This window comes from Musa acuminata, chromosome BXJ2-6 (genome assembly GCF_036884655.1).
Source record: "Musa acuminata AAA Group cultivar baxijiao chromosome BXJ2-6, Cavendish_Baxijiao_AAA, whole genome shotgun sequence".
Classification (NCBI taxonomy): Eukaryota; Viridiplantae; Streptophyta; class Magnoliopsida; order Zingiberales; family Musaceae; genus Musa; species Musa acuminata.
The window spans coordinates 6819403-6843124 of NC_088343.1; the positions used below are offsets into that span (position 1 = coordinate 6819403).

At 40.3% G+C, this 23722-nt stretch overlaps 3 protein-coding genes across 13 annotated transcripts; 1 reads left to right on the plus strand and 2 right to left on the minus strand.

Annotated features, from left to right (window-relative positions):
- Positions 1 to 669: 669 nt before the first annotated feature.
- Positions 670 to 3807, minus strand: LOC135582341 (protein NRT1/ PTR FAMILY 4.4-like). 2 transcript variants are annotated; one of them, XM_065111931.1, is made up of 5 exons: positions 3574 to 3807; positions 3102 to 3319; positions 2408 to 2845; positions 1966 to 2072; positions 670 to 1864 (listed from the first exon to the last, which is right to left on the minus strand). In XM_065111931.1, the coding sequence occupies exons 1-5, from the start codon at positions 3698 to 3700 to the stop codon at positions 985 to 987; spliced, it is 1770 nt and encodes a 589-aa protein (XP_064968003.1). In that variant the 5' UTR covers positions 3701 to 3807; the 3' UTR covers positions 670 to 984. The 2 variants fall into 2 exon arrangements, with proteins under 2 accessions (XP_064968003.1, XP_064968004.1); XM_065111932.1 differs by having other exon boundaries at positions 3579 to 3713.
- A 2145-nt stretch (positions 3808 to 5952) lies between these two features.
- LOC108953037 (uncharacterized) lies at positions 5953 to 10767 on the minus strand. Of its 8 annotated transcripts, XR_010487577.1 has the most exons (5): positions 10455 to 10765; positions 8888 to 8996; positions 8590 to 8693; positions 6431 to 6695; positions 5953 to 6328 (listed from the first exon to the last, which is right to left on the minus strand). XR_010487577.1 is itself a non-coding variant. In XM_065111933.1 (4 exons), exons 1-3 carry the CDS (start codon positions 10632 to 10634, stop codon positions 6665 to 6667), a joined length of 315 nt encoding a protein of 104 aa, XP_064968005.1. In that variant the 5' UTR covers positions 10635 to 10765; the 3' UTR covers positions 5953 to 6328; positions 6431 to 6664. The 8 variants fall into 8 exon arrangements, 2 of the variants coding, with proteins under 2 accessions (XP_064968005.1, XP_018682527.2); XR_010487575.1 differs by having other exon boundaries at positions 6431 to 8693; positions 10455 to 10767; XR_010487574.1 differs by having other exon boundaries at positions 8590 to 8996.
- A 3902-nt stretch (positions 10768 to 14669) lies between these two features.
- Positions 14670 to 23324, plus strand: LOC103987208 (auxin response factor 7). Of its 3 annotated transcripts, none has more exons than XM_065111937.1 (14): positions 14670 to 15773; positions 16271 to 16377; positions 16754 to 16849; positions 16981 to 17037; positions 17395 to 17550; positions 17663 to 17747; positions 18602 to 18692; positions 18806 to 18970; positions 19444 to 19563; positions 19642 to 19717; positions 19958 to 20096; positions 21674 to 22152; positions 22320 to 22510; positions 22659 to 23324. In XM_065111937.1, exons 1-14 carry the CDS (start codon positions 15737 to 15739, stop codon positions 22816 to 22818), a joined length of 1959 nt encoding a protein of 652 aa, XP_064968009.1. In that variant the 5' UTR covers positions 14670 to 15736; the 3' UTR covers positions 22819 to 23324. The 3 variants fall into 3 exon arrangements, with proteins under 3 accessions (XP_064968009.1, XP_064968007.1, XP_064968008.1); XM_065111935.1 differs by having other exon boundaries at positions 14671 to 15773; positions 16262 to 16377; XM_065111936.1 differs by having other exon boundaries at positions 14672 to 15773; positions 16262 to 16377; positions 17398 to 17550.
- Positions 23325 to 23722: the final 398 nt, after the last annotated feature.

A 23722-nucleotide genomic window follows, 5' to 3' on the forward strand; every position in this document is an offset into this window, starting at 1 on the left:
ATGAATTTTCTAATTAGATTAAGGAAAAATATATATAGCTGCCGGATTCTACTAATTAAAGGAAAATATAATGGCAATATTTGTAATAAAGAAAAGTGTTTATCGTGTCATGGGGTTTACCAAAGACTCCGAGCGTTGATTATTCTACTAACTTCAACAATCCCCGAACCCTTACCTGCATCGTGATTGGATGTCGGATGGCGAAGCCTTGCGGGACCCAGAAAATGATTATTTTTTGTGCGTGATGATTTGACGCTGTACAAGAACTGACGTATGAAAAGATGCTATCTATGCACGTGAGATGTGCGTGCACGGACCACGTCAATCGTAATCACCTAAAAAATGCTTCCGGGTGATGTGTCCGCCCAAGCCATAGGTAACTCGATCAAGACACGCATGTCACAACCTGCGTTCGTAGGATGAAAATCCAACCGTTAACGGGGACGGAGCACGAATCCTAAAGCTCGCTGAAACCTTTATGGTCTCCGGAAATGCTGCAGGCATTGCAGAGATCCTTTGCGACTTTGATCCATTCAGCAAACACAAGCTTTGAAGCAATTCTCTCCTTTGAAGCGGTAGTCCAGTTGATGGCAGTAGAAATGCTAGAATGCACTCTAAAAGATGATGGAAGTCAGAATACTGCAAGTGTTTGTTCTTTGCGCTGGGAATTATCTCTGGCTATAGATCAAATCTATGGATGGAAACAAGATAATGTTCGGCTGGTTATCTGCATGATATCAGTAATATGATTTCAAATCGAAAAGGAAGAGAAAGAGAAGAGAAGACAAGAAAAGAGAGCAGACAGTATGTTTTCTTCGACGGTGAATGATTCAGATGGAACCTGACTTCCTTTTAGACAATCTTTGAGGTTTTCATGGTTCAGCACCAGCTAGATTTGGTGTGAAACATACTTGAGATGTTCATGGTTTAGATTAGTTCCAGTATAGGACTCACGAGAAGGAAGCTTCATGTGGGATGGTGATGTCACAGTACGTCCTGATCAGCTCCGACATGCTTTGAAGAACTGACGCTGCGGTAGTCTTCTTCATGTGTTGTAACAGTTGATGGAGATGGAGTGTCGGAGTACCATTTGGCCCAGAAAAGATAGTGGAAGAAGTTAAGGAGGCTGAGAGCAGCCAGTAGCCAGTAGAAGAGGTCGAGTCTGTCCTTGTTGAGGTCGTTGTCGCTCAACCATCCACCATTTGATGAGTTTGATGTGATCTTGTTCACCGATGACACAAGGAGGGAGCTCAAGAAGAACCCAAACGAGTAAGAGCAGTAGGTCATGGCAGTCGAGAAGGACTGCATGCCAGCCGACGACTGCTTGTAGAAGAACTCGATGAGCCCCACTGCTGTGAACATCTCCGAGAGCCCAAAGATGAGGAACTGAGGGGCAATCCAGAAGATGGACAGCAGCTCGTTCGACCCAATGGCAGTCTCTCTTCTCTTCCTCTCGATCATGGCAGCTGCGACCATCGAGAAGGTGACGGTGAAGAGACCGACGCCGATCCGCTGCAGCGGAGAGATCCCAGGGTCTTTTCCAGTGAGCCGTCGAGAGAGAGGGACGACGCAGGTCTCGTAGATGGGCACCAGTACGATGAGCATCATGTAAGGGATGGCTTGGAGAGAAGCTGGTGGGACTTTGAAGGAGTCAGCGAGCTGGGCGTTCATGGAACTTCCCTGTTGGACCGAGAAGGTCTGGAGCTGGGCGAGGATCGTGTTGAAGATGATAGTGCATGCAAAGATGGGTATCACCGAAAGGATCACCTTCACCTGCTCGACTTCTGCAGGGGTGCATAGCCTCCACCGGCTCTCTTTCATGGCGGAACCATCATGAGATTTCATGCAGGCTTTGTTCAGAAATCTTCCTCATGCAGAGGAACCAAAAATACAGTCATTCAACTCTTAAGGATTAGCTCTTTAAGAAGATATATATGATCAGATTGAATGATTAGCTATTCTAACCTGAACTTGTTGATGTGCATGAGGTTGTGGACACTTGGAGAAGGTACAAGATCACCAACGATGGAGGGGCAAACCTGCTTTCTCTTGGAAAAAGCTGCTACAAACACCTGCAAGAAAACATTCTACGTGATGGTAAGAACATTCAAGGCTTACATACAGCTTTATTACATCTATTGCAGCAGAACAGTCCAATTGAAACACCATTGTTCTTATCTTAAAGGTTAATGTGTCTACAGTCACCGGATCAGCTTGCAAACGAAACTCTTTTTGCGATACACACATCAAACACAAGACTATGAATCTAAATACAAAGGAAATTTCCTACTCTCTTCCACCAAAAGCAAATCATCAAGGAATAATTGCGATCATGATGAGCATCAAACACAGGACTGTAACACTTGATTAATCTGTGATCTCTGAAGAAGAGGTTGATGAAGCTTACTCTTGCAATGGGGTTAAAGATGCTGCCCTGCGAAGGCCTGTTCCTGTAGAGAAGAACACCAGAAACTAAGCTGATGAGCCCCATGGCCATGGCAGCTGCTGACACTCCGAAACCGACGTCCATCCCTGATCGCGTCTGGACCCAAACGAGAACGGTGAGAGCTATCAGCTCTCCCACACAGAAGCTGAAGTACGCTATGTTGAAATATGTGGAGAGCTTCTTCGACTGGTTCGGATCATCTTCTCTGAACTGGTCAGCACCATGGGATATCATGTTAGGTTTCAGGCAGCCACTCCCCAAGGCCACCAGATAGAGTGCAAGAAAGAACATGGTTGCCTTGAAGCCTTTGGCCTCCATGCAATGCGCTTCTGACATCATGTCGCATGGTGGTGGTCTCAGCTGTGGAAGATGTGCTTGCACCGATAGCAGTATGAAGCCCTGAGCAAAACCAACGAAAGCAGATTCAATGCAGGAAAAGCAATCTGTTAATGTTCTTTGCTGGACTGCATTCTCATATCTTCTTCGGTGGTATTATGATGGAAATCACATGCAAGTATATGGCTAGCAATTGGAAGAACACATTTAATCCTTGAAAATTGGTTTTCCTTGAATAGGTTACCGATCACAGAGTTTGTTCTTCTGTCCTGCTTCTTCAGTAGACATGGATTAATTGTCAGAGGAAAACAGAACTTACTGAGAGCTCGACAGATCCAAATATCAACATGGTCCAGAAGCTCCCCAGGTAAGAATCTGAGAGAAACCCACCAAGGAGAGACAAGATAAAAACGGTTCCTACGAAGTTGGTCACTATGTTTGCTGATTCTGACAGAGAAAAGTGCATCTCATTGAAGACATATGTTATGAGGTTGTTGCCAACAGCAGCAATTGCCATGATCTCAAATGCTTGAATGCCTGGAAGAGAATGAAGACAATGTTTAGATAATTCACACAAGTTCAATCAACCTTTGGCAAAACTTGTGGATTGTTCTTTGTGAATCTGAATCCTGCATATAACTTGATTATCTGTACTGTAGTCGAACAAGAGAGCTAATCTATTTTGATCTGTGAAACTTGTATATAGTGGCCTCATGAGTCAAGAACATGTGATCATAGAGTAGAAATTGAGGAATGCCAAGTCCAATAGAGAGAGAGAGAGAGAGGGGGACCTAACACAAAGACAGCAGCTCTCATGCCCCCATGCTTGTTGGGCTTGCAGGGATTGCCCCTCCAATCAAGGGAGACTTCAGTAAGCATGCAATCCCCTCTAAGATCCTGTCTTGTCTGAATGTCCATAAACTCTTTCTTCACGCACACTCACACAGCACTCTGTCTACCTCACTTTGCAGAGAATCTCTTCTCAAGCTCACAACCCAATTATACAAGCAGCTCTTCTTCTTCTTCCAAGATGACTCTGATGAATTCAAGGCATGTTGATTCACTTATTTATAACAACACAGCACATGAGAGAGAGAGAGAGAGAGAGAGAGAGAGAGAGAGAGAGAGAGGGGTTGGTGTGATATGGATCCTCTATGGTGAGAGGATCAATGGGTTGTGAACAGTCACTGGCTAGTGGGGTAGTATGTTGGAGTTGGATTGTCAGAGTGCTATAATTTTACCAAGCAAAGTGAGAAGAACACCAAAAGCTGGTCTGCCACAGAACTAACTTGGAATCAAACTCCCTATATAAACCCTTTTCATGCTAAGTTCCAATACTGTAATTGTGCAAGGAACCCAAAATAATCCATGCTTATGCTGTTAAATCAGTTTCAAGGATGCATCATTTTGCCTAAAAATCTCCTTATATACACCAATGCTTATGCATCATATATATATATATATATATATATATATATATGTGTGTGTGTGTGTGGACGGTGGGGCCCTCCATTCGGCAGCCGGGTTTGATCTCGGAAGTCAGCGGGGGGCGCACGAGAGGAGAGTTTGAGTGGGTCCCACGCTAACCCACGACAATATTACTTGGGCGTAAGGAGAGGTGGACCAGCTCGCAGGTGTACGGCAGAGATGGTCCGACCTTGAGATCGTGAGACAATGAGCGCCATCTGATCCGTTCCCAGCAAGATCACGCGGAGGAGATCAAAGTGGACTTTTGAGTCGACGACGGACGACCGAATCAAAATTTCGACCAATTCTTTTAATTGAGGAATTTTGTGTGTCATGATTTGATGCTCAACTTTTACCTTAATGAGATTAGTCACAAGCCATTATGACTTAAAGACATGCTCGTTGATTAGTGCTCCGGTGATCGAATCCAATGGCCAAAGGATTGATGATATCACTGCGCAAACTTAGTGGTGTTTCAGCCTAATCTTCGTCGTGTAATGGCTTTAAGCCGATATGGTACTGAGGTTATGCCAACATCATCATTGCCATCGACATCCAAGTCAACCCCGGCTTGACTTTTAGCTGATATCTCAGCTACCATCGGCTATGAGGGGGGCAGCAGCATCCCCACCCACCTAAGAAACAACAAACTGTGCCGACCAGCAGCAGCACCTTCCATTGCCTTGCTCGCCATGAATGCTCCCAAAGCCAATCGCCTCTGCATGTCTTGTTCGATCTGCTCTCTTTTTTTTGGTCCAAGTTCATGGAATCTTTTGCAGGCGCAATCGGGAAGATTTGTTCTTTGAGAGGATCTAGGTCAAAAGGTGCATGTTCTTAGGCTTCGTGCATGCACCCCACCGAAGTGGAGCCTCAGCTTGAGGTTGCAGGTGTCGCGGATGAGTCAGCTACGTGACACCAGAACATGCTGAGATCCTCTTTGGGAGATCAGGCTATTGCCGACGCTGTCATTTCTGCAAACAGGAGATGTCTTTTTGCCAAACTTATCTGAAAGCTCAGCACTTGAGAGGAAAAGTTGACAGAATCTACTTCTTCTGTAATCTAAATAACAATGATTCATCTTTTTTATCCAACTAGTGGTTCTACCAAAAGAAATAAAGCTACTTCGTGCAAATTTTGCGATCAAATGGTAGGTCAAATCATCAACAATCAATCTATCTATCTTCTTGGCAGGTCAGCTGAAAGATAGATCAATACCTGTCTTTCCTCCCTCTCCCTCCCGATCTCCACCTTCTTGTTGGTTGCTCGATTGACATGTCAAGCATCTACTAACTAAAAAACATGCATTTGAATCAGACTCCACTGTCTTGTGCAACCTCATACCGTGTCATGGAACGGAGCTGACGGAGCTGGTTTTCAGTAGCAGATGGTATCTCAAACATCTACTTGATCTTCCATCAAGACATTCTCATCCACTTCAGCACATGTTATACAAACCTATATACATGAATTGATCAGTGATGAGATTAGATGTTGACAAGATCCTAACCAGCTAGGTGCAATAAGAGCTCCCGGATAGGCTTTGGAAAAAGGGGAGCTAATGAGACACTCAAGACCCACTGAGGTATGCTGTAAAGTCTAAAGAAGGCAACAAGCTGCCAAGGATTGTGGAGTTTAAACATGATAGACATGGAAAAGACGTTAGACATGTCAACACAATAAACTTCACACAATGTTGCACACAATAAAACTTCACCAACAAGCGCATTGATATCTCAGTTCCACTGTGTTATTCACATATATATATGTATATCATGAGGTGGCAAGTGAAAGAAAAAGCACACCACATGTCAGTCACTTGGATCCATTTATCCTGATATGTTGGTCACTGCCACAAGTGAAGATAGAAGCTAAAGCTCCAATGCTAAATAACTGAGGCAAGTTTATAGAAATGTGAAACTCAGAGAGCAATTTTTATCCAGCAGTGGAATACTGTGCCCTGCAGCAGATCAAGTTCATATCATAAAGAAGTAGCTCCCAGCCACCAGAGGTTGGACTTGCAGTGATGGCATCTGCAGTAGCTACATTCATTGACAGGCAGTGCTGACTGTTCAGTGACAACTACAAGGAAGAAATCAGCAAACAAGCATGAGACTTGAGTCTACCAGGGATGGTTATATTTCAGCCTGCAAAGATTGCAGTGACTTGATCTTCCACTCTCACCTGAACTGGTGCAGCGCTTTCTCATCAAAAGCAATGGCATACTGCTGTAAGCATGTCGTATCTTTTTCCTCCCACCGCAGAGAGATGAAACCTTTTCATCCAGAATCAAGCTTGCCACACCTCATTACTGGTGCAAATCACATACTGATGTCCCAAACTCCAGGAGTTCAGAACTAAAGCTAGAACCAGCAAAGGTAAGATAAATGATGGCCATCTTAAATCTCTCCCAACATCTCAAGACAGTGCAACGTCATCTAAACTTATGCTACAAGTCAGCAATAAGGACCAAAATGAATGCTTATGTTCAATTGATCAAATATCATACTTGATGCTTGAAGCATTATACTCTGAATGCAGTAACAAACAGCAGACTTATGGCAGTAAGGCATGAAAAACAGAACCAATGTATATTACAGAAGAGAGAAGACAACAAAACAGCAAATGACTATCATCAATTGTCAAGCATATACTGTCACAACGTGAAGCTTTATCAGCAAGTATAAATAACTTAGCTTCGGCACACAAATAGCACTAAACAAGCCTTAAATGCACAAATTCTCAGTAAGAATGAATTTTAATTGACAAATTAATTTTAATAGTATGCAAGTTCTAGCAATAAATGCATGCCAGCTGAAAAATGACAACGATGACATCTAAACTCTACTCACCATCACTTGCACTACGTTAAATGTTTGTTACATCTATGTTGCATACACATAAAGAACCCAATATTTTCAAATGACATCATATAGCATATCTTCAATAATGATGCAATGTCGATCAAGTTGACCATTTATTTATTATCAAACTCGAAGTGGACAAATTTGGGATGGAGCAGCCACACCATAACACATAAAAAAGTATTCTATGTTCACCTTCAAACACAGGAACTCCCTTCATGCTTAGAGACATTGTTTGTCTAAGATATTTCCCATTGAATTGCAGCTTATGAACTTGCATAAAATAATTCTCCAATTAGCAAACATTCACAGATGTATCACCTTCAGCCAGCATGATTGTGGTGGTACAGGGCAGTGACAGTAGGTAGACATGGTAGGGACAGTCACATCGACACATGACATGCCATAACCAGTGCACCATGTTTGTCCCTTCCCACCCAGCACAACCTACATACTTATCCTTGATTTGACATCCTAAACATACCAATTTGTACATATTTTTTATAAGATTAAGTATTCCAGATGACCTATTTCTTTGGCATCTTCCAATGAATAGTTCTTCACATCAAGACCTCATTAGATATTCATTCTTACTACACTACCCATATACAGTCTTATAGGAAGGTAGCAGGAATGCCACATCCATTGCCTTCAATGATTAGCATCTCTCTCCCTAGTGGAAAGTTTGGAGTTAAATCCCATCCTATGAAAAGTATGCATTTTCTCAACTCATGATGGATGATTCACTTTGGTAGGTTTGTGGGTTCAAATTGATTTGAATGTCTCTTGTAGCCTAATTGTGGTATAGGACAGCCTTGCGGGCCTTGTGGCCTATGTTGCTAGGTTTGGTGTCTCACCTTGAAAGAAGAAAGGTAAAGGTGGACCACCTTTTACCTGAGATCCACCCCACTCCCCCAAGTATCACCTCTTGATTCATTGATTCTTGTCGTTCTACAAGAAATCATCATTTTCCAGCAATTATTCTCACATATAGCTAGTAGTTCCAACAAACACCACAGTCTATCTTGACTTAACTCACACATCAACCAATATATATATGAGCCATCCTCAAGCAAGAAAGGTTTTAGGCTCGTTCCAATTTTCTACAGAATCTGACAAAAGGGCATGTTAACACCACAAATTTTTGGTATAAAAGTATGATAATTAAGGGATGTTAAAGACAGCATCAAGACAAACAAAAGGTCAGAGGTCAAATAATGGCAGCAAATAAACTTGATCTTTGATTTATAATACAAAAAGGACTTCCAAAATATATATACAGATCAGGGGCATCAAGAATCAGACAGCAGCCAGACAACTTTAGCATGCAAAAAAAGGAAACTGTCACAATCTTTTATGGCTTAATTTAAAATAAAGAGTCTACAGCTGTCATACTTGTACATATTGTTAACAAGTATCCAGAAGCAAAGTCTTGTCGGTCAACTCCTTTTTTTTCTTTTTCTTTGGAGGGAATGTTACCTTGTAAAATTATCAACAAAGTTCATTGTGATATTTGGTTTCCAATATGAAACACAATCTACAGGGCCCTTATCCTTGGCTTCAACATGATTATCATTCTTCAACTGTAACAACAACATAAAGAAGTTGTGTGAAAACACCAAAATCTGTGAAGAGAGAAGGTACACAGGCAATCATGTTTTTTCAATGGCTAAAATATGCCTAGGGGACTAGCAAGATAATAAGAACAAAAGAATGCACCAAAACCATATAATGAAAAGAATTCTATCAGCAAAATATAATAGATCGCTTATCGTACAAGGCCTAAATCATGCCAAACAAGGTATATTAGACTCATGCCAAACAAGGGCATACTCATCACCAAAATCCTTAAGCTTCTCGTTCTCAGAGTGATAAATCCACATGTCCTGGTAATTAGCAAAATAAATTCCATTACACATTGTAAAGTAACAGAGATGACTTTATTATCACAATATAGCAAATAATAGCACAAAAATACCCCATAGAAGACCATGGCAAACTTGTATTTCACCCATATATTGTACTAGTAAATAGGAATATTGGCTAAAACAGATAGTGCAAATAAAAAACACTCCAGAATAATGTGCTGTGGATAGTATAATCAGAACACTTGTTTCCAGCACCCAAAAATCATGTACCATTGTTTACCCACATGTCAGAAGTGTATCCAAAGTGTTGAAATGTACCAATAAGCCAATAACTTATTTACTTCTCTTGAAGATTTTTTTCTATTTAAAAAAACTCATCTTCTGATATTTGCATTATGTGCTTGCCTGACATGAAAAGATAAAATGTATAGATTTGTTATTACAATTATATTTCCCCATAAATCACCTTTATTCTTTTGTCTCCTTGCCAAGTGAGACACCCAAAAGTACACGTCAACTGGGTTCATGTCCATAACACAAAATTGCTGACTGACAAAGTCAGTTCTCATAGGCACAGATCCAGAAAGGCAACACCACATGCTAAACAACACTATGAGTGCAGTATAGCTAAACATGAGCTAGCATGTGGTGGCATACAACTACACAATCTGTATGAAAGGATACAGTGTTCTCCAGAATATTCTGAAGAGCTTCGTCAAAATCAAGTACTTCCATATGTTCATTTCACTAATGAACAGTGTATGTTGCACTTGAACTGATCCTATGAACTGAGTTTGTGTTTTGCAAACTGTAAAAACAATCTTCTTACTCTCTTGTTTTTTGTAAGTCCTAGCTAGTACTTATGGTTTTATTGTTAGTGTTGTTGTATGGGGTCCTTGACCAAGATCCAGAGAAGGATTGAATCCGAATGCTCAAAGGTCCAAGGTTCATGAAAATATAGCTGGCCTCTGTTGCAAGTTAAATGCACAATTGCAAAAGAACAATCAACCTCAAATTAGATCATGCCTCTTTTATTAGGTGCCCTCTCCTCCAGTTCAATTGTGAAACCATCCCTTTACATGATCTTATAGTCGAATCAAGTCAGATAAAGCATGAGACTGCCAAAACTCAATGGAAGTAGCTGATTTAGTATAACAATCTTTATCAAGAAAATGAGGGGGTCATCAAGTGCACATGTATAATAGATAACCTCATATCATTTTTTGATTCTTGACCAATTCCTTCAAAGAACATACTGGTATGTGTATCCTGGGAAAGTCTATTCAATCTGGAATCACAATTCACAAGGGTTTCGCCTTTCTCGCTATTCCTTCACTATTACCATCAAGCATTCAGAAAAACAAATTAATATTATCTTTTTCAACTCGCACACGCGTCATAAAGATCCGACACGATGCCAAATCTTGCACAAGGAGCTCAAAAAAAGCTAGGGTTAGGGACAAATATGAGACGAACCAACGAGTCGCCCTTGTGGAAGAGATTGGAGATGAGCTGGAACGGCTCCGCGGGCCTCTTGGGGCCAAAGAACTTCATGGCGAAGTACGAGAGCAGCGCCATCAGCAAGATCCCCGCCACCGTCTGCCCGAATCCCGGCTGCTGCTGCCGCTGCGCATTCCGCCCGTCTCGCCGCGGCATCTGCCACCATCGGCCGGCCCGCCGGTTGTGCCATCACTGCCCGCCCATGGGAGTCCCGATCCAACGACGAGGTGCAATAGAGGAGACGGACACCAGAAAGCGAAAAAATAGCAATAGTTGTTATCGTCGTTCTACGATCGAAGATAAAAAGAATGATTGAAGGTAATTTTTCCCGTCCAGAATATTACCCAACTTTCATACCCTTCTTTCCATTAGCCAAGACATATGCCCACATGTGGGTCCTCGATATCCTTTTCTATTTTTACAATCGTTAAGACGGGTTGAACTTAGTAAGAGTAACTGTTTGCCCATGGAAATCTGTTGCGCTTCGTATAATTCTACGTAGATAATGGACCCATAAATGGGCCAACAGCTGCGGGCCAATCCCATTTTTTGGGCCCAAATAAAATCTTGGTTTCAACTGTTGACTGCACCTATTACATTATATTTAAATTAGAAATAAAGTTAGAAAAACAAAATAATTTGTATTATTAGTTTTAATTAATTACTATTTCAAATAATATTTTACTTTAAAGTTCAACTATTTGTATCATGAAAACACCTATTTGGGTTGGATTGAATTAAATTTTTATTTAAAATATTTAATTTAAATTTCAAATATGTGTACTGTAAAAATATAATGACAGAAACTATTCATTCATCTAAGAACAATAATAGATTGTAGTGAAATAGTATATGATAGATTTTACTCAAATATCATATCCTTACCACTCAAAAATTTTATTTTGACTCTCTAAGGGATCTATAAACATAATACTTTCATCATCCAATAATATTATCTATAGGTTCAAAAGAAATAGCCAATTTTTTTTCTTGAATTTCTATTTTACTTTTATGCTAATATCCAATATTATGCACTTGTGCTGGATTTTCTTATTATTAATATAATAAATTCAGTTGAAGGTTTAAGTTGTTGATCTCTTGACACTACCTATTAATGCACCTCCATAGTCTTATAACATATTGTTCTAAGAAACCAAATTATACTCTCCTTTAATATTCTCAGTCCTTTGGAAACCACCTTGGAACAGATGAGCTCAATGCCAAGTCCAGTATCCAATTGAGCCAAGCTATGCTACTGCAACTGATGCTATCCACTGATCCACACAAACACACACAGAACACAGCCCAATCTCTTACTGTGCTCATCCTTGTGATAATAAAAATACTTCAGTGTCTGAAGCTGCTGTACCTGTGGTTGGAAAGGTTCCCCCAATCAACAAGTGCAGTTACAGACTTTGTTCTGAAGAACCTTTCTTCCATACAGCTCCCCATATAGAACTCATTTCTTTACACCCACTTACAGTACTCAATCAAAGGGTAACCTGGACTATATATGCAGTGTATGGGCTGGTCTAAAGAGAGAGAAAGAACTGGTATTTTAATATATGCAAAGAAGTTAAATCTAAGTTAATCATGCACATGAAGAAGGTACAAACAAAGCATGCTATTTTAGCTGTGGACTTTGTGTTTAGGTCACATCTCCAATGTGAACATCCTTTCCTTCAGGTCATGCCATTGTGTATCAATACTGAAACAAGCATCTATTGAATTGTCCAAGACCAACTGGGCATTGACCACCATAAAGGTGGCCACTTTTATGCTGAAAGCTTCATGTCTGATCCCCACCTTTCTAGGTGGTGAAAGATGTGAAGGTGGCTTCATTTTTTATTTTTACATTTATTTTATAAAATAGGGCTATTTCATGTTATACATATTGTTCAGAGATACTGAGACCTGCAGTTCATGTTGTTCATATAATTTTATGAGATAGGGCTATTTCATGTGATGCCAAGGAAGATGTGGGCACAAGGAGGGTGATGTTGATCTAGTGTAGCTCTTAGGGACCATGTTCTGTATTGATTTCTGTATCCATTTCTTGGGAGGAGGGATCTATAAATGCACAGTTAACTACTTCAATCAATGAAAGGAACAAGCACAAAGAGGCCAACACCACCACAGAGACCAGCATTGCGCATTAAAATCATCCCTGCAACAGTACTGGGAAACAATGGTCCTCTGAATCATGGATAATTAATTAGCTGCTGCACTGCTCATGATCTGTATCTATCAATCTTTGAGAGATGTGCAAGAATTTGATGGAAGACATGGAAATCTGTGCATGAGTCTGCAGGCAAAGGGAGCCTCCTCTGCTCTGTGTTGTACTGGAAGTAGGTAGGAGCTGAAACTCCCCCACCTAATGATGATTACACCAAAAGGCCTCATAAATTCACATAAACTCTGCAAAAAATAAATGATTAGCTGACCAATTTATCAAAAAAAGAAAAGAAGGAAAAAAAAAAAAAAACAGAGAACAGATTCTGGTGAGAAGTAGTCTGCGAGGCTTCTACCAAAATTCATGCCAAGTCTTTAACTCTTGAGAACATGATTCTTAAAACTGATAGAGTACTATTTCTGCTTGAGTTTGTATAAAGAACATGTCATGCACATTTTCCACTGCAATCTTAAAGGTCTAAGGGGGTGGTGTCATATGAACAAGATGCAGAGGATAAGGAACATGAAATGGACATGAGACCAATAAGTCCAACCAAGTCCCGGTCACCAAAACACCAAATTCCAAGCAGGTGGCCAAGGACTTGGATGCCACTACATCACCCATCCCTTTCCACCCCATAAATGTGTGCAAGAGGGAGGAAGCCAATTGGAATATTGTTCCCTGGCAGATGCCACCAGTTCTGACCTTCCCCACACTGTCCCCTCTCCTTCTAGCCTGTTCCTCAATGCCACACAAAGATTTGTCAAGCACCCTTAAAGAATAGGAATCCACTTTCCATGCCTTGCCTTTTGTTTCATTTACTTGGCTTTTGACAAGGACTTGATGACTACTTTTCTTGCACCTTTATATCCTCCAACAACAGTTTTTTCTTTTTTCTTTTTAGGTGCAATCAATAACACAAGCTGGTCAATCCAAATTGTTGCATACTCTATTTGTCCTTATTCATAGGGAAGTCATGAAGGATCATTACAGATGATCTACATAATTTTTGATATTTGTGTTATTATTAATGGATAATATTATTATAAGGATGCTTCCCATATAATTTGCATCCCAATCCTACACCCACCCAAACCTCAAGAGGTATAATAAAAGCCATTTCCCCAAAGTTGAATGGTTAATAAATGCTGAGGCTCACTGCTGAACAACAACACTTTGTTTAGTACAATAATGGAGGCACTGAGAAACAGAGCAAAATGTACTTTTCCCGCACACCCATCCCTCCCTGCTGACCTACCCGTTCTTTAATTGGGGAAATTGTGCGGGGCCTACCTGAATGGGACACCGGAAGCAGGCGCTTTAATTGCCGGTAGACTGGGTGGCTCCGGGGCCCAACGTGTCGTGGACACGTGCGAGAATATTTATACACCGTTGGATTTACGGATCGCAGATGAACGGAGGAGATCCCTTTCCGCAAAGAGATTTTGCCTGCGGAATAGAGGACGCCGCGTCACGCCTTTTGACGGTCCCCGTCATGCATGCCGTCAAGCCGTCGGCTGTCTCCCGTTGCGGGGAACGGAAGCCATCGCTCTCGACTCGGAACGAGCCGCCGCCACCAACGAGGAAGACCGTGTCGGAGCCGGCCCATCCACTTCCCAAATTACCATCATAATCCTATCTGCAAGATTCATTCTCGACCTTCTGATCACAATCGTCGTCCCTAAACATTAATTAAAAATATTTTAATTAACATTTTAACCTATTTTTATTAATTGCAATTAAAATTATAGGGACCCAATTGAAGCCGCTCCTTTGGTGGCTCGTCGGAATAACGCCGTCGAAAACAGGATAATTTGACGTTAGAGTGGAGAATGAGCCGTTGGATCTGTAAGCCCGCGACGGTATCGACGGCGCTGCGACGCGCGTACCGGCTTTGTTTCCTCTGTTCCTCCGGGACGTTGTAAAGTCGGTGAGACAAAAGCAATCAGATGTGATGCGCATAAATTGGAGTGATCGGACCGTCGAATGAGGAAAGTAAGTGGAACCGCAGGAACAGGGGAATGGCGGTGGCGCGAGATGGAGGAGTCGAGATCGGAGACAAAGACAAAAACAAAACTTCGCGTTGCTGAGGGAGTTGCGTGTTTGGTCTCCGTTTCTTCCGGAGTCTTTAGGCGATAGGGGCGTCAACTTGCCATCAGACTTTAGCTCTCTCTCTCTCGGCGATCCGGGCGGCGTCTCAGAATCGCTGCGGAAGGAGCTTTGCTTCGTTTGGGAGTGGTGGATTTTGGAGGGTTTCGACGGATTAATGATTGTTCCGCGATGGAATTATGAGTCTTTTTGAGGTTTTGGCGGCTTTCGCAGGGGAGCTTTTGTCTAATGGTCAAAGAACGAGGAGGGCTTGTTGATTTTATCCCGATTTTTTTGGTTGTTGATATTGGGATTTTTTGGGTCTTTCTCTTAAGAATTTGCATTGACGCGAATCCGTCGAAGTCAGTGGAATTTGGTCGAGCAAAGAGTCGCCGTTCCATATCTGAATCGGTGGAGTTAAGTTCTTCGATTTGAATTCGTGGTCGTGACTAAGAATTAGCACCGAAAGGCGGCGCCTTTCTGGTAGAAGAACGCTTTTGTTAGAGCCGGAGAGAGGGGCGCCTATACGCTACCCGTGGCCATCAAGTGACGGAGCCCCGTCCGTTTCAAGGGAGCGGAGGAGTAGGGATTGATGCAGCTGCGGGCCACTAGGGTTTCTTTTTTGCGCGAGACAAACTCTGATGGCTGCTAGGAATCACAGATAGGGTTCAGTTGCTATCTTAGGCATAGCACTATCTCCGAAGTAATCGAGGCCGTCTTGTCATTTTGCTAGGGGCTTTGTAGGGTGGTGGTACTTGGAGTTGCTTTGGAGTTGGTGAGGTGATCAGGTTGGCCTTTCACGAGCACTCGAACTTTGTTCGCAGGCTTACAAGAAGAAGCGGTCTTCAAGTTTTTCGATTTTCCTCTTGTGAGAAGCCTTTGCGGGGTTGATTTAGCAGAGGCCAGGGCGAGCTAGTTGTGTCTTGCCACCATATTCTGTAAGGTTTGTTTCTTTTTGGCTGATTGAGCTGCTCAAGGGAAATTCCAGCCTATTATCATGGCGATGGGGCCTCCAAATTGTTCAGTAGGTCTAGGTTAGTTTTTATTTTCTAATCTTTCCAGTCTTTCTAACACTCCTTGAAAATTTTCATTTAGAACATATGATTCTGTAGTGATAAAGCAAAAGGTTGTTGACGCTTATGCATAATATTTCCAATACCTTTTGTTCTGTATTCCTTTCATTTCTTATTTTATTTGATTTGGACTATGTCTAAACCCATGTTTTAGAAGTTTCGTGGTGATGAACTGTTCCATTTGTTTGATCTCGCCTTGTTCATTCATGCGCTTCTGCGGTCTTGTTCTTTTACCATTCGCTCTTTCTGCCTGTGCTTGTATTGATTTCCATATCGATTTCTAAGGGGTCTTGTGGATTCTGTTGGGACGTGCTTTTGCCCTGATTACATTTATTGATTTGGTTATATTGTCAAAATTAACACCTTTCGAGTTATAACAGTTCAATTTTACGACCTCTTGGTTTGGAGAGCTCCGATAATGGGTTATGCTATTGATCATCGTTTTTCAGGGTCCTCAGGTGATGGTTTGTCTAAGGAACTATGGCATGCATGTGCTGGACCTCTCGTTACTGTGCCTTGTCAAGGAGAACGGGTTTATTACTTTCCTCAGGGTCACATGGAACAGGTGATTATTAGTTTTTCATGTGATAATTTTTCCAAAATATATATTTTCTTCTGCCTCATCTTGCAAAGATTTATTATTATGCATGTCTAGGTGATGTTCTTTTTCCCCATGTCTTCTCTTGCACCATAAGAACCTATGAACTGTGGACCTGTTAGCCAATTGTTGGGTCTTTGAGCTGGCTTCTCCAATCTCAATAGGGCATTTACCATTAAGGGCAGCTAATATGGCAATCCCAGACCGGTTCAGGACATAGTCACACTGTTTTATGTTGATTGTTGCATGTGGCTCATTAGCTATTATGTTCACGGGTTAGTTCCTACAAGACAGAACAAATTGACGTAGATTTTCACGTCTGCTTCTCTTTCTGTTTTGTTAGCTTGAAGCACCATCAGACCAGGAGAATGAGCAGAAGATGCCATTGTTTAATCTACCCTCAAAGATCCTATGCAAGGTGATTCATGTTGACTTGCACGTAAGTTCCTACCACTGTTATCCTTTTTTCCCTTTTAAATTTAATCCAATTATCGTTTTGGCCCTTTTTCATATTTGATGCAGTAATCGAAGAAATCATGTTATTTTCTCCATTATATTCTCATGTTGTAGGCTGAACCAGATACAGATGAAGTTTATGCACAGATCACACTGCTTCCCGAGATAAATGTAAGTTATTCTAAGTTGAATACTTTGCTCCATTATAAACTTGTGCTGCTCACTACATGCTCTATCAATTACTTCGGATGCTCTCTTTTTTCTGCATTATGATCACTTTTAAAGCCAGATTGAATTCCTAGTCAGGTAATCTAATTTTGCATGAGCAGTATGTGCTTCGATGTGCCTGTTAAATCACTAGTGACAATACATAATCAATTGAGTTTTTTCATTTTCTAATGTGTCTGCAACCTCTGAGCTACTATAAAGTTCAACTACTTATTTCAGATGGATGTATCTCTTCCATTTGTTTCTACTTTATTCGACATGCTTCTTTTATTTACACTGGCCTCCTTGCTCTACTTTTAGCAGCAAGGTGAGGTTACCACCCCAGATCCACCTCTTCCTGAGGCAGAAAGGTGTACTGTCCATTCTTTTTGTAAGATTCTGACAGCTTCAGACACCAGCACCCATGGTGGGTTCTCAGTTCTTAGGCGACATGCAGATGAGTGCCTTCCTCCATTGGTATGTCACTAATATGATTTTTTTTCTGTTCAGTATTTCACGATATGCACTTTTTTTCTCTTTATTTTTCCTCCAACTTTCTCAAGATATTATCAAGTTCTTCTTTGTGCAGGATATGTCCCAGAATCCACCTTCACAAGAATTGGTTGCCAAGGATCTTCATGGAAATGAGTGGCATTTTCGTCATATATTTCGAGGTTACATGTATTCTGCTTTCTTAGTTGATAGGCTTATTTGGTTTAATCTTATAGTGGTTTCGAGCATGGTATCAAATCTTGATCGCACCGATGTGACACACTCCTATTTACTGGTTTGATCGAGGATTAGTACCAAAACATATAGCTCGGTAGTGGTACAGTGTCATTTATTTTATTTTTTAATATTTTATTCAATGATATTGAAAGGTACAAGACAATCAATTGTCTGTTAAGCAGGTGACACACTAGTTTGGGAGGTTACTGAAACCGAGGACTATAACTCGGTTCATTAGATAGGTTGATTTAAATTAGGATTGGTCGGTCTTGAGCTACTTTCAGTTGATTTCTCAGCTTATTTTTGTACGAGACATGAAATCATTAGAAATCAACCAAATCCAACTGCAGTGATAATATGAAAAAGGTGGAAACATAGATAGGATAGGAAGGGGGGCCAATAGATGGCAAAGTGTTCTGGCCTGATTTGGCTGCTGCTTGTAAATAACAGGATAGAGAAGAGGAGGAAAGTTAAAAAGGAAAACCTAGATTTGTTGGTTACTATGAGCAAATATTTTGGCCAATAGCTTAGCAATTCCAAATGGATTTAGATTTGTTTTTCACTCTGTTAAAAAGCCTGAGATTTTCTTTTCAACCATCTAATTTTGATTTAGAATTTATCTTTTTTTTTCTCACATCCTGTGCTACAAACAGAGCCTTAATATTTTCACTATTGAGAATTCTTTTAATGCCCATGATCAATATAATCACATATACATTTCCTAACCATATGTTACAAATTTTTCATGGAGGATGAACATTGATATTAAATGGATATTGTTGCTTCTCATGCTTTTCAGGGCATCCTAAGCGCCATCTTCTCACAACCGGATGGAGTGTCTTTGTTAGTGCAAAGCAATTAGTAGCTGGTGATGCATTTATCTTTTTGAGGTTAGATATTTTTCTTCTGCTGAACTCTGGCATTTTATACTGTGTCTTTGGTCAATAATTAGTTGTTTTTTCCTGTTTACTTGGGCATAAGCATTTTCTATGATACATGGCAGAGGCGAGAATGGTGAATTGCGAGTTGGTGTGAGGAGGCTTATGAAACAACAAAATAACATGCCATCATCTGTCATATCTAGTCATAGCATGCATGTTGGAGTTCTAGCTACTGCTGCTCACGCTTTCTCTACAGGGACTCGCTTTTCTGTCTTCTACAAACCCAGGTTTGATTTTTATTTTAAGCCATTGTCATTGCCGTTGCCATTGCCATTGCTTTCTATCATTTTCTGGTAATATTGCTACTAATGATATCCCTGTCTTCGTTATCACACTATTTCATACCCACGCATACGCACAATCGTAAACATTTATATATTTTAAGCTTGCAATCATGTCATTGGTGTTTGTCTACATTTGATTAAATAGGACGCAAAGTTCCAGTATGACATATTAAGATGCTCGGGGTGTCACTTTTGTATCCAATGGTAGTTGGAAATGATGTTTAATGTTCTAGTTTTTATTAGAAACTCTAATTGAATATTCGGGCACATAAAGTTTGCTAATTCCGAATTAACCATTTTATGGTTCCATTCCTTTATCTAGTTTGTTCTTAAAAAAATTATGTAAACCAGGAATTTTTTTTGATGTATTTTCCAATTTATTTTTCCTAATACATAATAGAATGTTCATTTTTCAGAACAAATCGATCTGAGTTTGTCATCAGTGTTAACAAGTATCTTGAAGGCAAGAATAAAAAAATTTCCATGGGGATGAGGTTTAAGATGAGATTTGAAGGCGATGAGGCTCCGGAGAAAAGGTATGTTATTTTCTTGTTAATGATCTTACTGTCATCAATGTATCTTTCATAAGCAATGTTTCCTTTACAATTTTCCAGATTCAGTGGTACTATAATTGGCATGGGTGACACTAAGACTTCCATATGGGCAGATTCAGAATGGAGATCCTTAAAGGTAAAAATTCATTTCTATTGAGTGCTAAAAGCATGCTGCTAATCAGAAGTTTGTAGCCAACTTCATAAATACTAAGGAACAATGGCTTTGTTCCCATTTTTTTATCAGAAGTATATACTAAACTTCAAGCCTTCCCTAGATTGTCATGATAATTCAAAATCTAATCTTTACCTTAACAGCATGTTTTTTTTTCCATACTGCTGTTTTTGTGTTCACAAACTGTCTGGCTTTAATATCTAGGTACGGTGGGATGAACATTCGTCCATCATGCGGCCAGATAAAGTTTCACCATGGGAATTGGTGCCACTTGTAGCAGCTACTCATCTAACCTCTCAACCAGTTCAGAGAAGCAAACGTGCACGACCACCAGGTTCACCTGGTAGGGCATGCAATCTTCGTTGTTTGATTTTGATGTTTCTGATCATTATTGTTGTATTTTCTTTGGAAAATAATTGTTTTTCCCTAGACTAGATTGCTTTTTGTCTTTGTCTTTGAACAACTTGTGCTTTATATAAACAATTATGTTCTCCCATACCAGTTCTGAGCAGACATAGTATTTAGTATTAAAAGGTCATGAAGGCATGATGATTATGAATATTTTGATTTTTCTCAAAAAGAGATCGGTGCATACTACTGTTTATTGTGTACTTGTACCTTGGCAGGTAATGATTGCACTGCATGCACAATACACAAGAATAGATTGTTGTGGTTATATGATTATATCATTGTCACAGTTCGATATCCAGAACTCATGGCATTTTTGTGTACAACTGATATCTATAATATTGACTTTTTTGGTTGTTATCATGCTTTGCAATACCGTACCATACCGCTCGGTGCGAGCGGTACATACTAGTCCGATAGAGGATTAGTACGGGTGGTACATCAGTATACCTTAGTGTACCGTGTGTCGGTACGTTTGGTGTGTACTATACCAATAGTTGATCGGTATACCGGTATGGTACGGTATTCAGAACCTTGTCTAGTTTGTGGTGGTCTGTGTTATACAAACTAGACAAGGTTTGTGGTAGTGTTGATACAAATCAACTATCACATATGGTTTGTGGTGGTCTGTGTTATACAAGTTTGTTCTTGCTGATAAATTCTCTACCCTACTTCGAGATGCAATGAGTCTTTTGTGAAAGTATTTTTAGACAGTGGCGGTTCAGGGTAGTGGTGCAAGGAGATGTAATAAGGCAACTTCATCAAACACAATGAGAAAGGCCGTGGTTGCTCTTAGTGTGGTTTGTGACATTGCCTTCGATAAAGATCAGTGAAAGGAGAATGTCCTTGTAGCTGTAGTAATACAAAACAACTATCACATATGGTTTGTGGTGGTCTGTGCTATACAAGTATGTTCTTGCTGATAAAATCTCTACCCTGCTTTGAGATTCAATGACTCTTTTGTGAAAGTATTTTTAGACAGTGGCAGTTCAGGGTAGTGGTGCAAGACATTGTTGTAACTTGTAATAAGACAAGACTTAAGACAATGTGCTATACAAGAGATGTAATAAGACAACTTCATCGAACACAATAAGAAAGGATGTAGTTTTTTTCAGTGTGACTTGTGACATTGCCCTTGATGAAGTTCAATGTTAGGAGAATGTCCTTATAGATGCAGCCAACCATGAATATCTAGGACTTATGATTTCTTATTTGTGTTTTTGCTTTTGTTTCTTGATTCTGTGACAGTGTGTATTTGGAGAGACTTCTATTAAAACAGTGCTTCGGCTGCATATGATTTAAGATATTCTAATTAAGTAGAAGCATCGACAATATCTAGGGTTCGGAAGCAATGCTACTATCAACATCAATAAAACTTCATTTAGGTTCTACCATTGCTATTATTACGTAGAAACAAAATCCACCAACAAAGGAACCATTCTGCAACTATATCTTACTTGCCTGTTCAATTATTTTATTTCTTCAATCACTCATATTTGCTTCTCATTGCAGAATTATGGAAATCCCCAGAGGAAACTACACAAATTTACTCAGTTTCTGAGACACAGTCCTCTTCATTCTCAGCAGCATCAAAGTTTGACACCATTGGTTTTAGTGCAAAAACTGGAACATCAACTGTCACCAACAGTCCCATCTACCGGCCAATTAGGACATCAGCTCAAACTAAATCCTTCTTGACAAGCATTAATGAGGGACCAAATGAAACAAAGAAGGAGGCGACCATGGGCTGCAGGCTCTTTGGGATCCAACTAATTGAGAGTGCTGCAACAGAAGAAATTTCACCAGTGGTTACGATTTCTAGCATTGCAGAGGACCAACCGTTGACATCTTTGATTGTGGATTCTGATAGGCAATCTCAGCCATCAAATGTCAACAGGTCTGATAACCCGGCAATTAGCAGTGAAGTTGATAAGTCATGCTTGAAGTCACCACAAGAGACATATAGCCGCCAAACAAGGAGCTGCACCAAGGTTACTAAAACTTCTCTGTTTTTGCTTTGCTGCCCTCCATTAAATAGGACTATATCAGCAATTTATATATTGAATTTAGATAACTCTAGCTAGAAATTTTGACGGCTGATATAATTTATGTGATGGAGGAGAAATACACGAGTGACCAAACCCCTCCTTTTCTGCAGGTTCATATGCAAGGGTTTGCAGTTGGGAGGGCAGTGGACTTGACGAGACTAAATGGATATGATGAGCTTTTGCACAAACTGGAAGAGATGTTCAGCATTGAAAGAGAACTTACTGGTGCAGTAAATAAGTGGGTAATTGTCTACACAGATGATGAGGATGACATTATGTTGGTTGGCGATGACCCATGGAAGTAATGTTCCAAAATCCTTCTTTATTGTGCTAAATGATGAGAAAGTTATTGAAGAATTAAATCTTATCTGTCAAACATTTTACTGACAATAGGTCAATTTGGTCATTTGGTGTCACAATAATTTAAATTTCGTTCTTTTTAACTGCAGTGAATTCTGCAGCATTGTGAGGAAGATACATATATACACGTCCGAGGAGGCCAAGAGGCTGTCTCCCAAGATTAAGCTTCCAGTCATCCGTGGTGATATCAACTTCAGAGTGAAGAAAGCTTCGTCTGGTGCGGATGACTATAAAAACCACCCTCATTAACCATCTTGCGTTGCTAATCAGGATTGCTGGCAATTTGACACCAAGCTTCTCACCAAGTTGGAGCACTGTCGAATATAGATTTGGCTGCTGGCTTATCATGTGTCCAATCTGTTCCTGGTCTGTGTAACCCTTGCCTAGGCTGGTTTTCATTGATTGAATGTTGTTTGCATCTCCAATGGCCACCACAGAAGATGGATGCTGATGGTGTCTTAAATAGTCATTGACATGGCCTTTTTTTTTAAGGCCAGTCCTAACAGCTCATTCCAAGATCACTTTAACCAGTAGTGAAAAGGAAATGGGCTTTTGACTATCATTTCCTGAGATAGGAACATGCATTACTGCACCTCACTGTCTTGTATTGTATGCAGCTGCTCTTCTGTCCAACACTTAAAGTTGTTTTGGTTGGGACTCTATTTATCCTCTCCTGTGTTAGAACTTCTGTGTGTTTCATCACTTTCTATTATTGTCACTAGAAATTATGTAAATATAAGTTAAATTATTTTTCATCTTTGTTCCCCTTGTTTGCTGCTACTCGATGGTTTTCTGCCTCAATTCTTTGTACAAGAAATTGACTCAACTTACACCTAAATGTAGAGAAAAGGTGGCAAATCTTTCAATTGTCAACATAATTTAGCATTGTCATGTTTTATGAACAACTCTCTCAGATGGTTGAGTTATTTTATCCTTTAGGGGTTCTTATAGCATGTAGAATTTTGGGTATGGGTCCTCATTTGTAGAGTCATATGTTTCATTGAATTCGGATCCGGGCATAGGTCCAAAATGGATCCGACTTGATAATAACCGCTAGCTAATACGCTAGGCATTTTATCCATCTTGAAATGAGTAGTATAGAACAAAATAAAGAACCGTGCTAAGCATCCAATTAAAAGTATTTAATTTTATG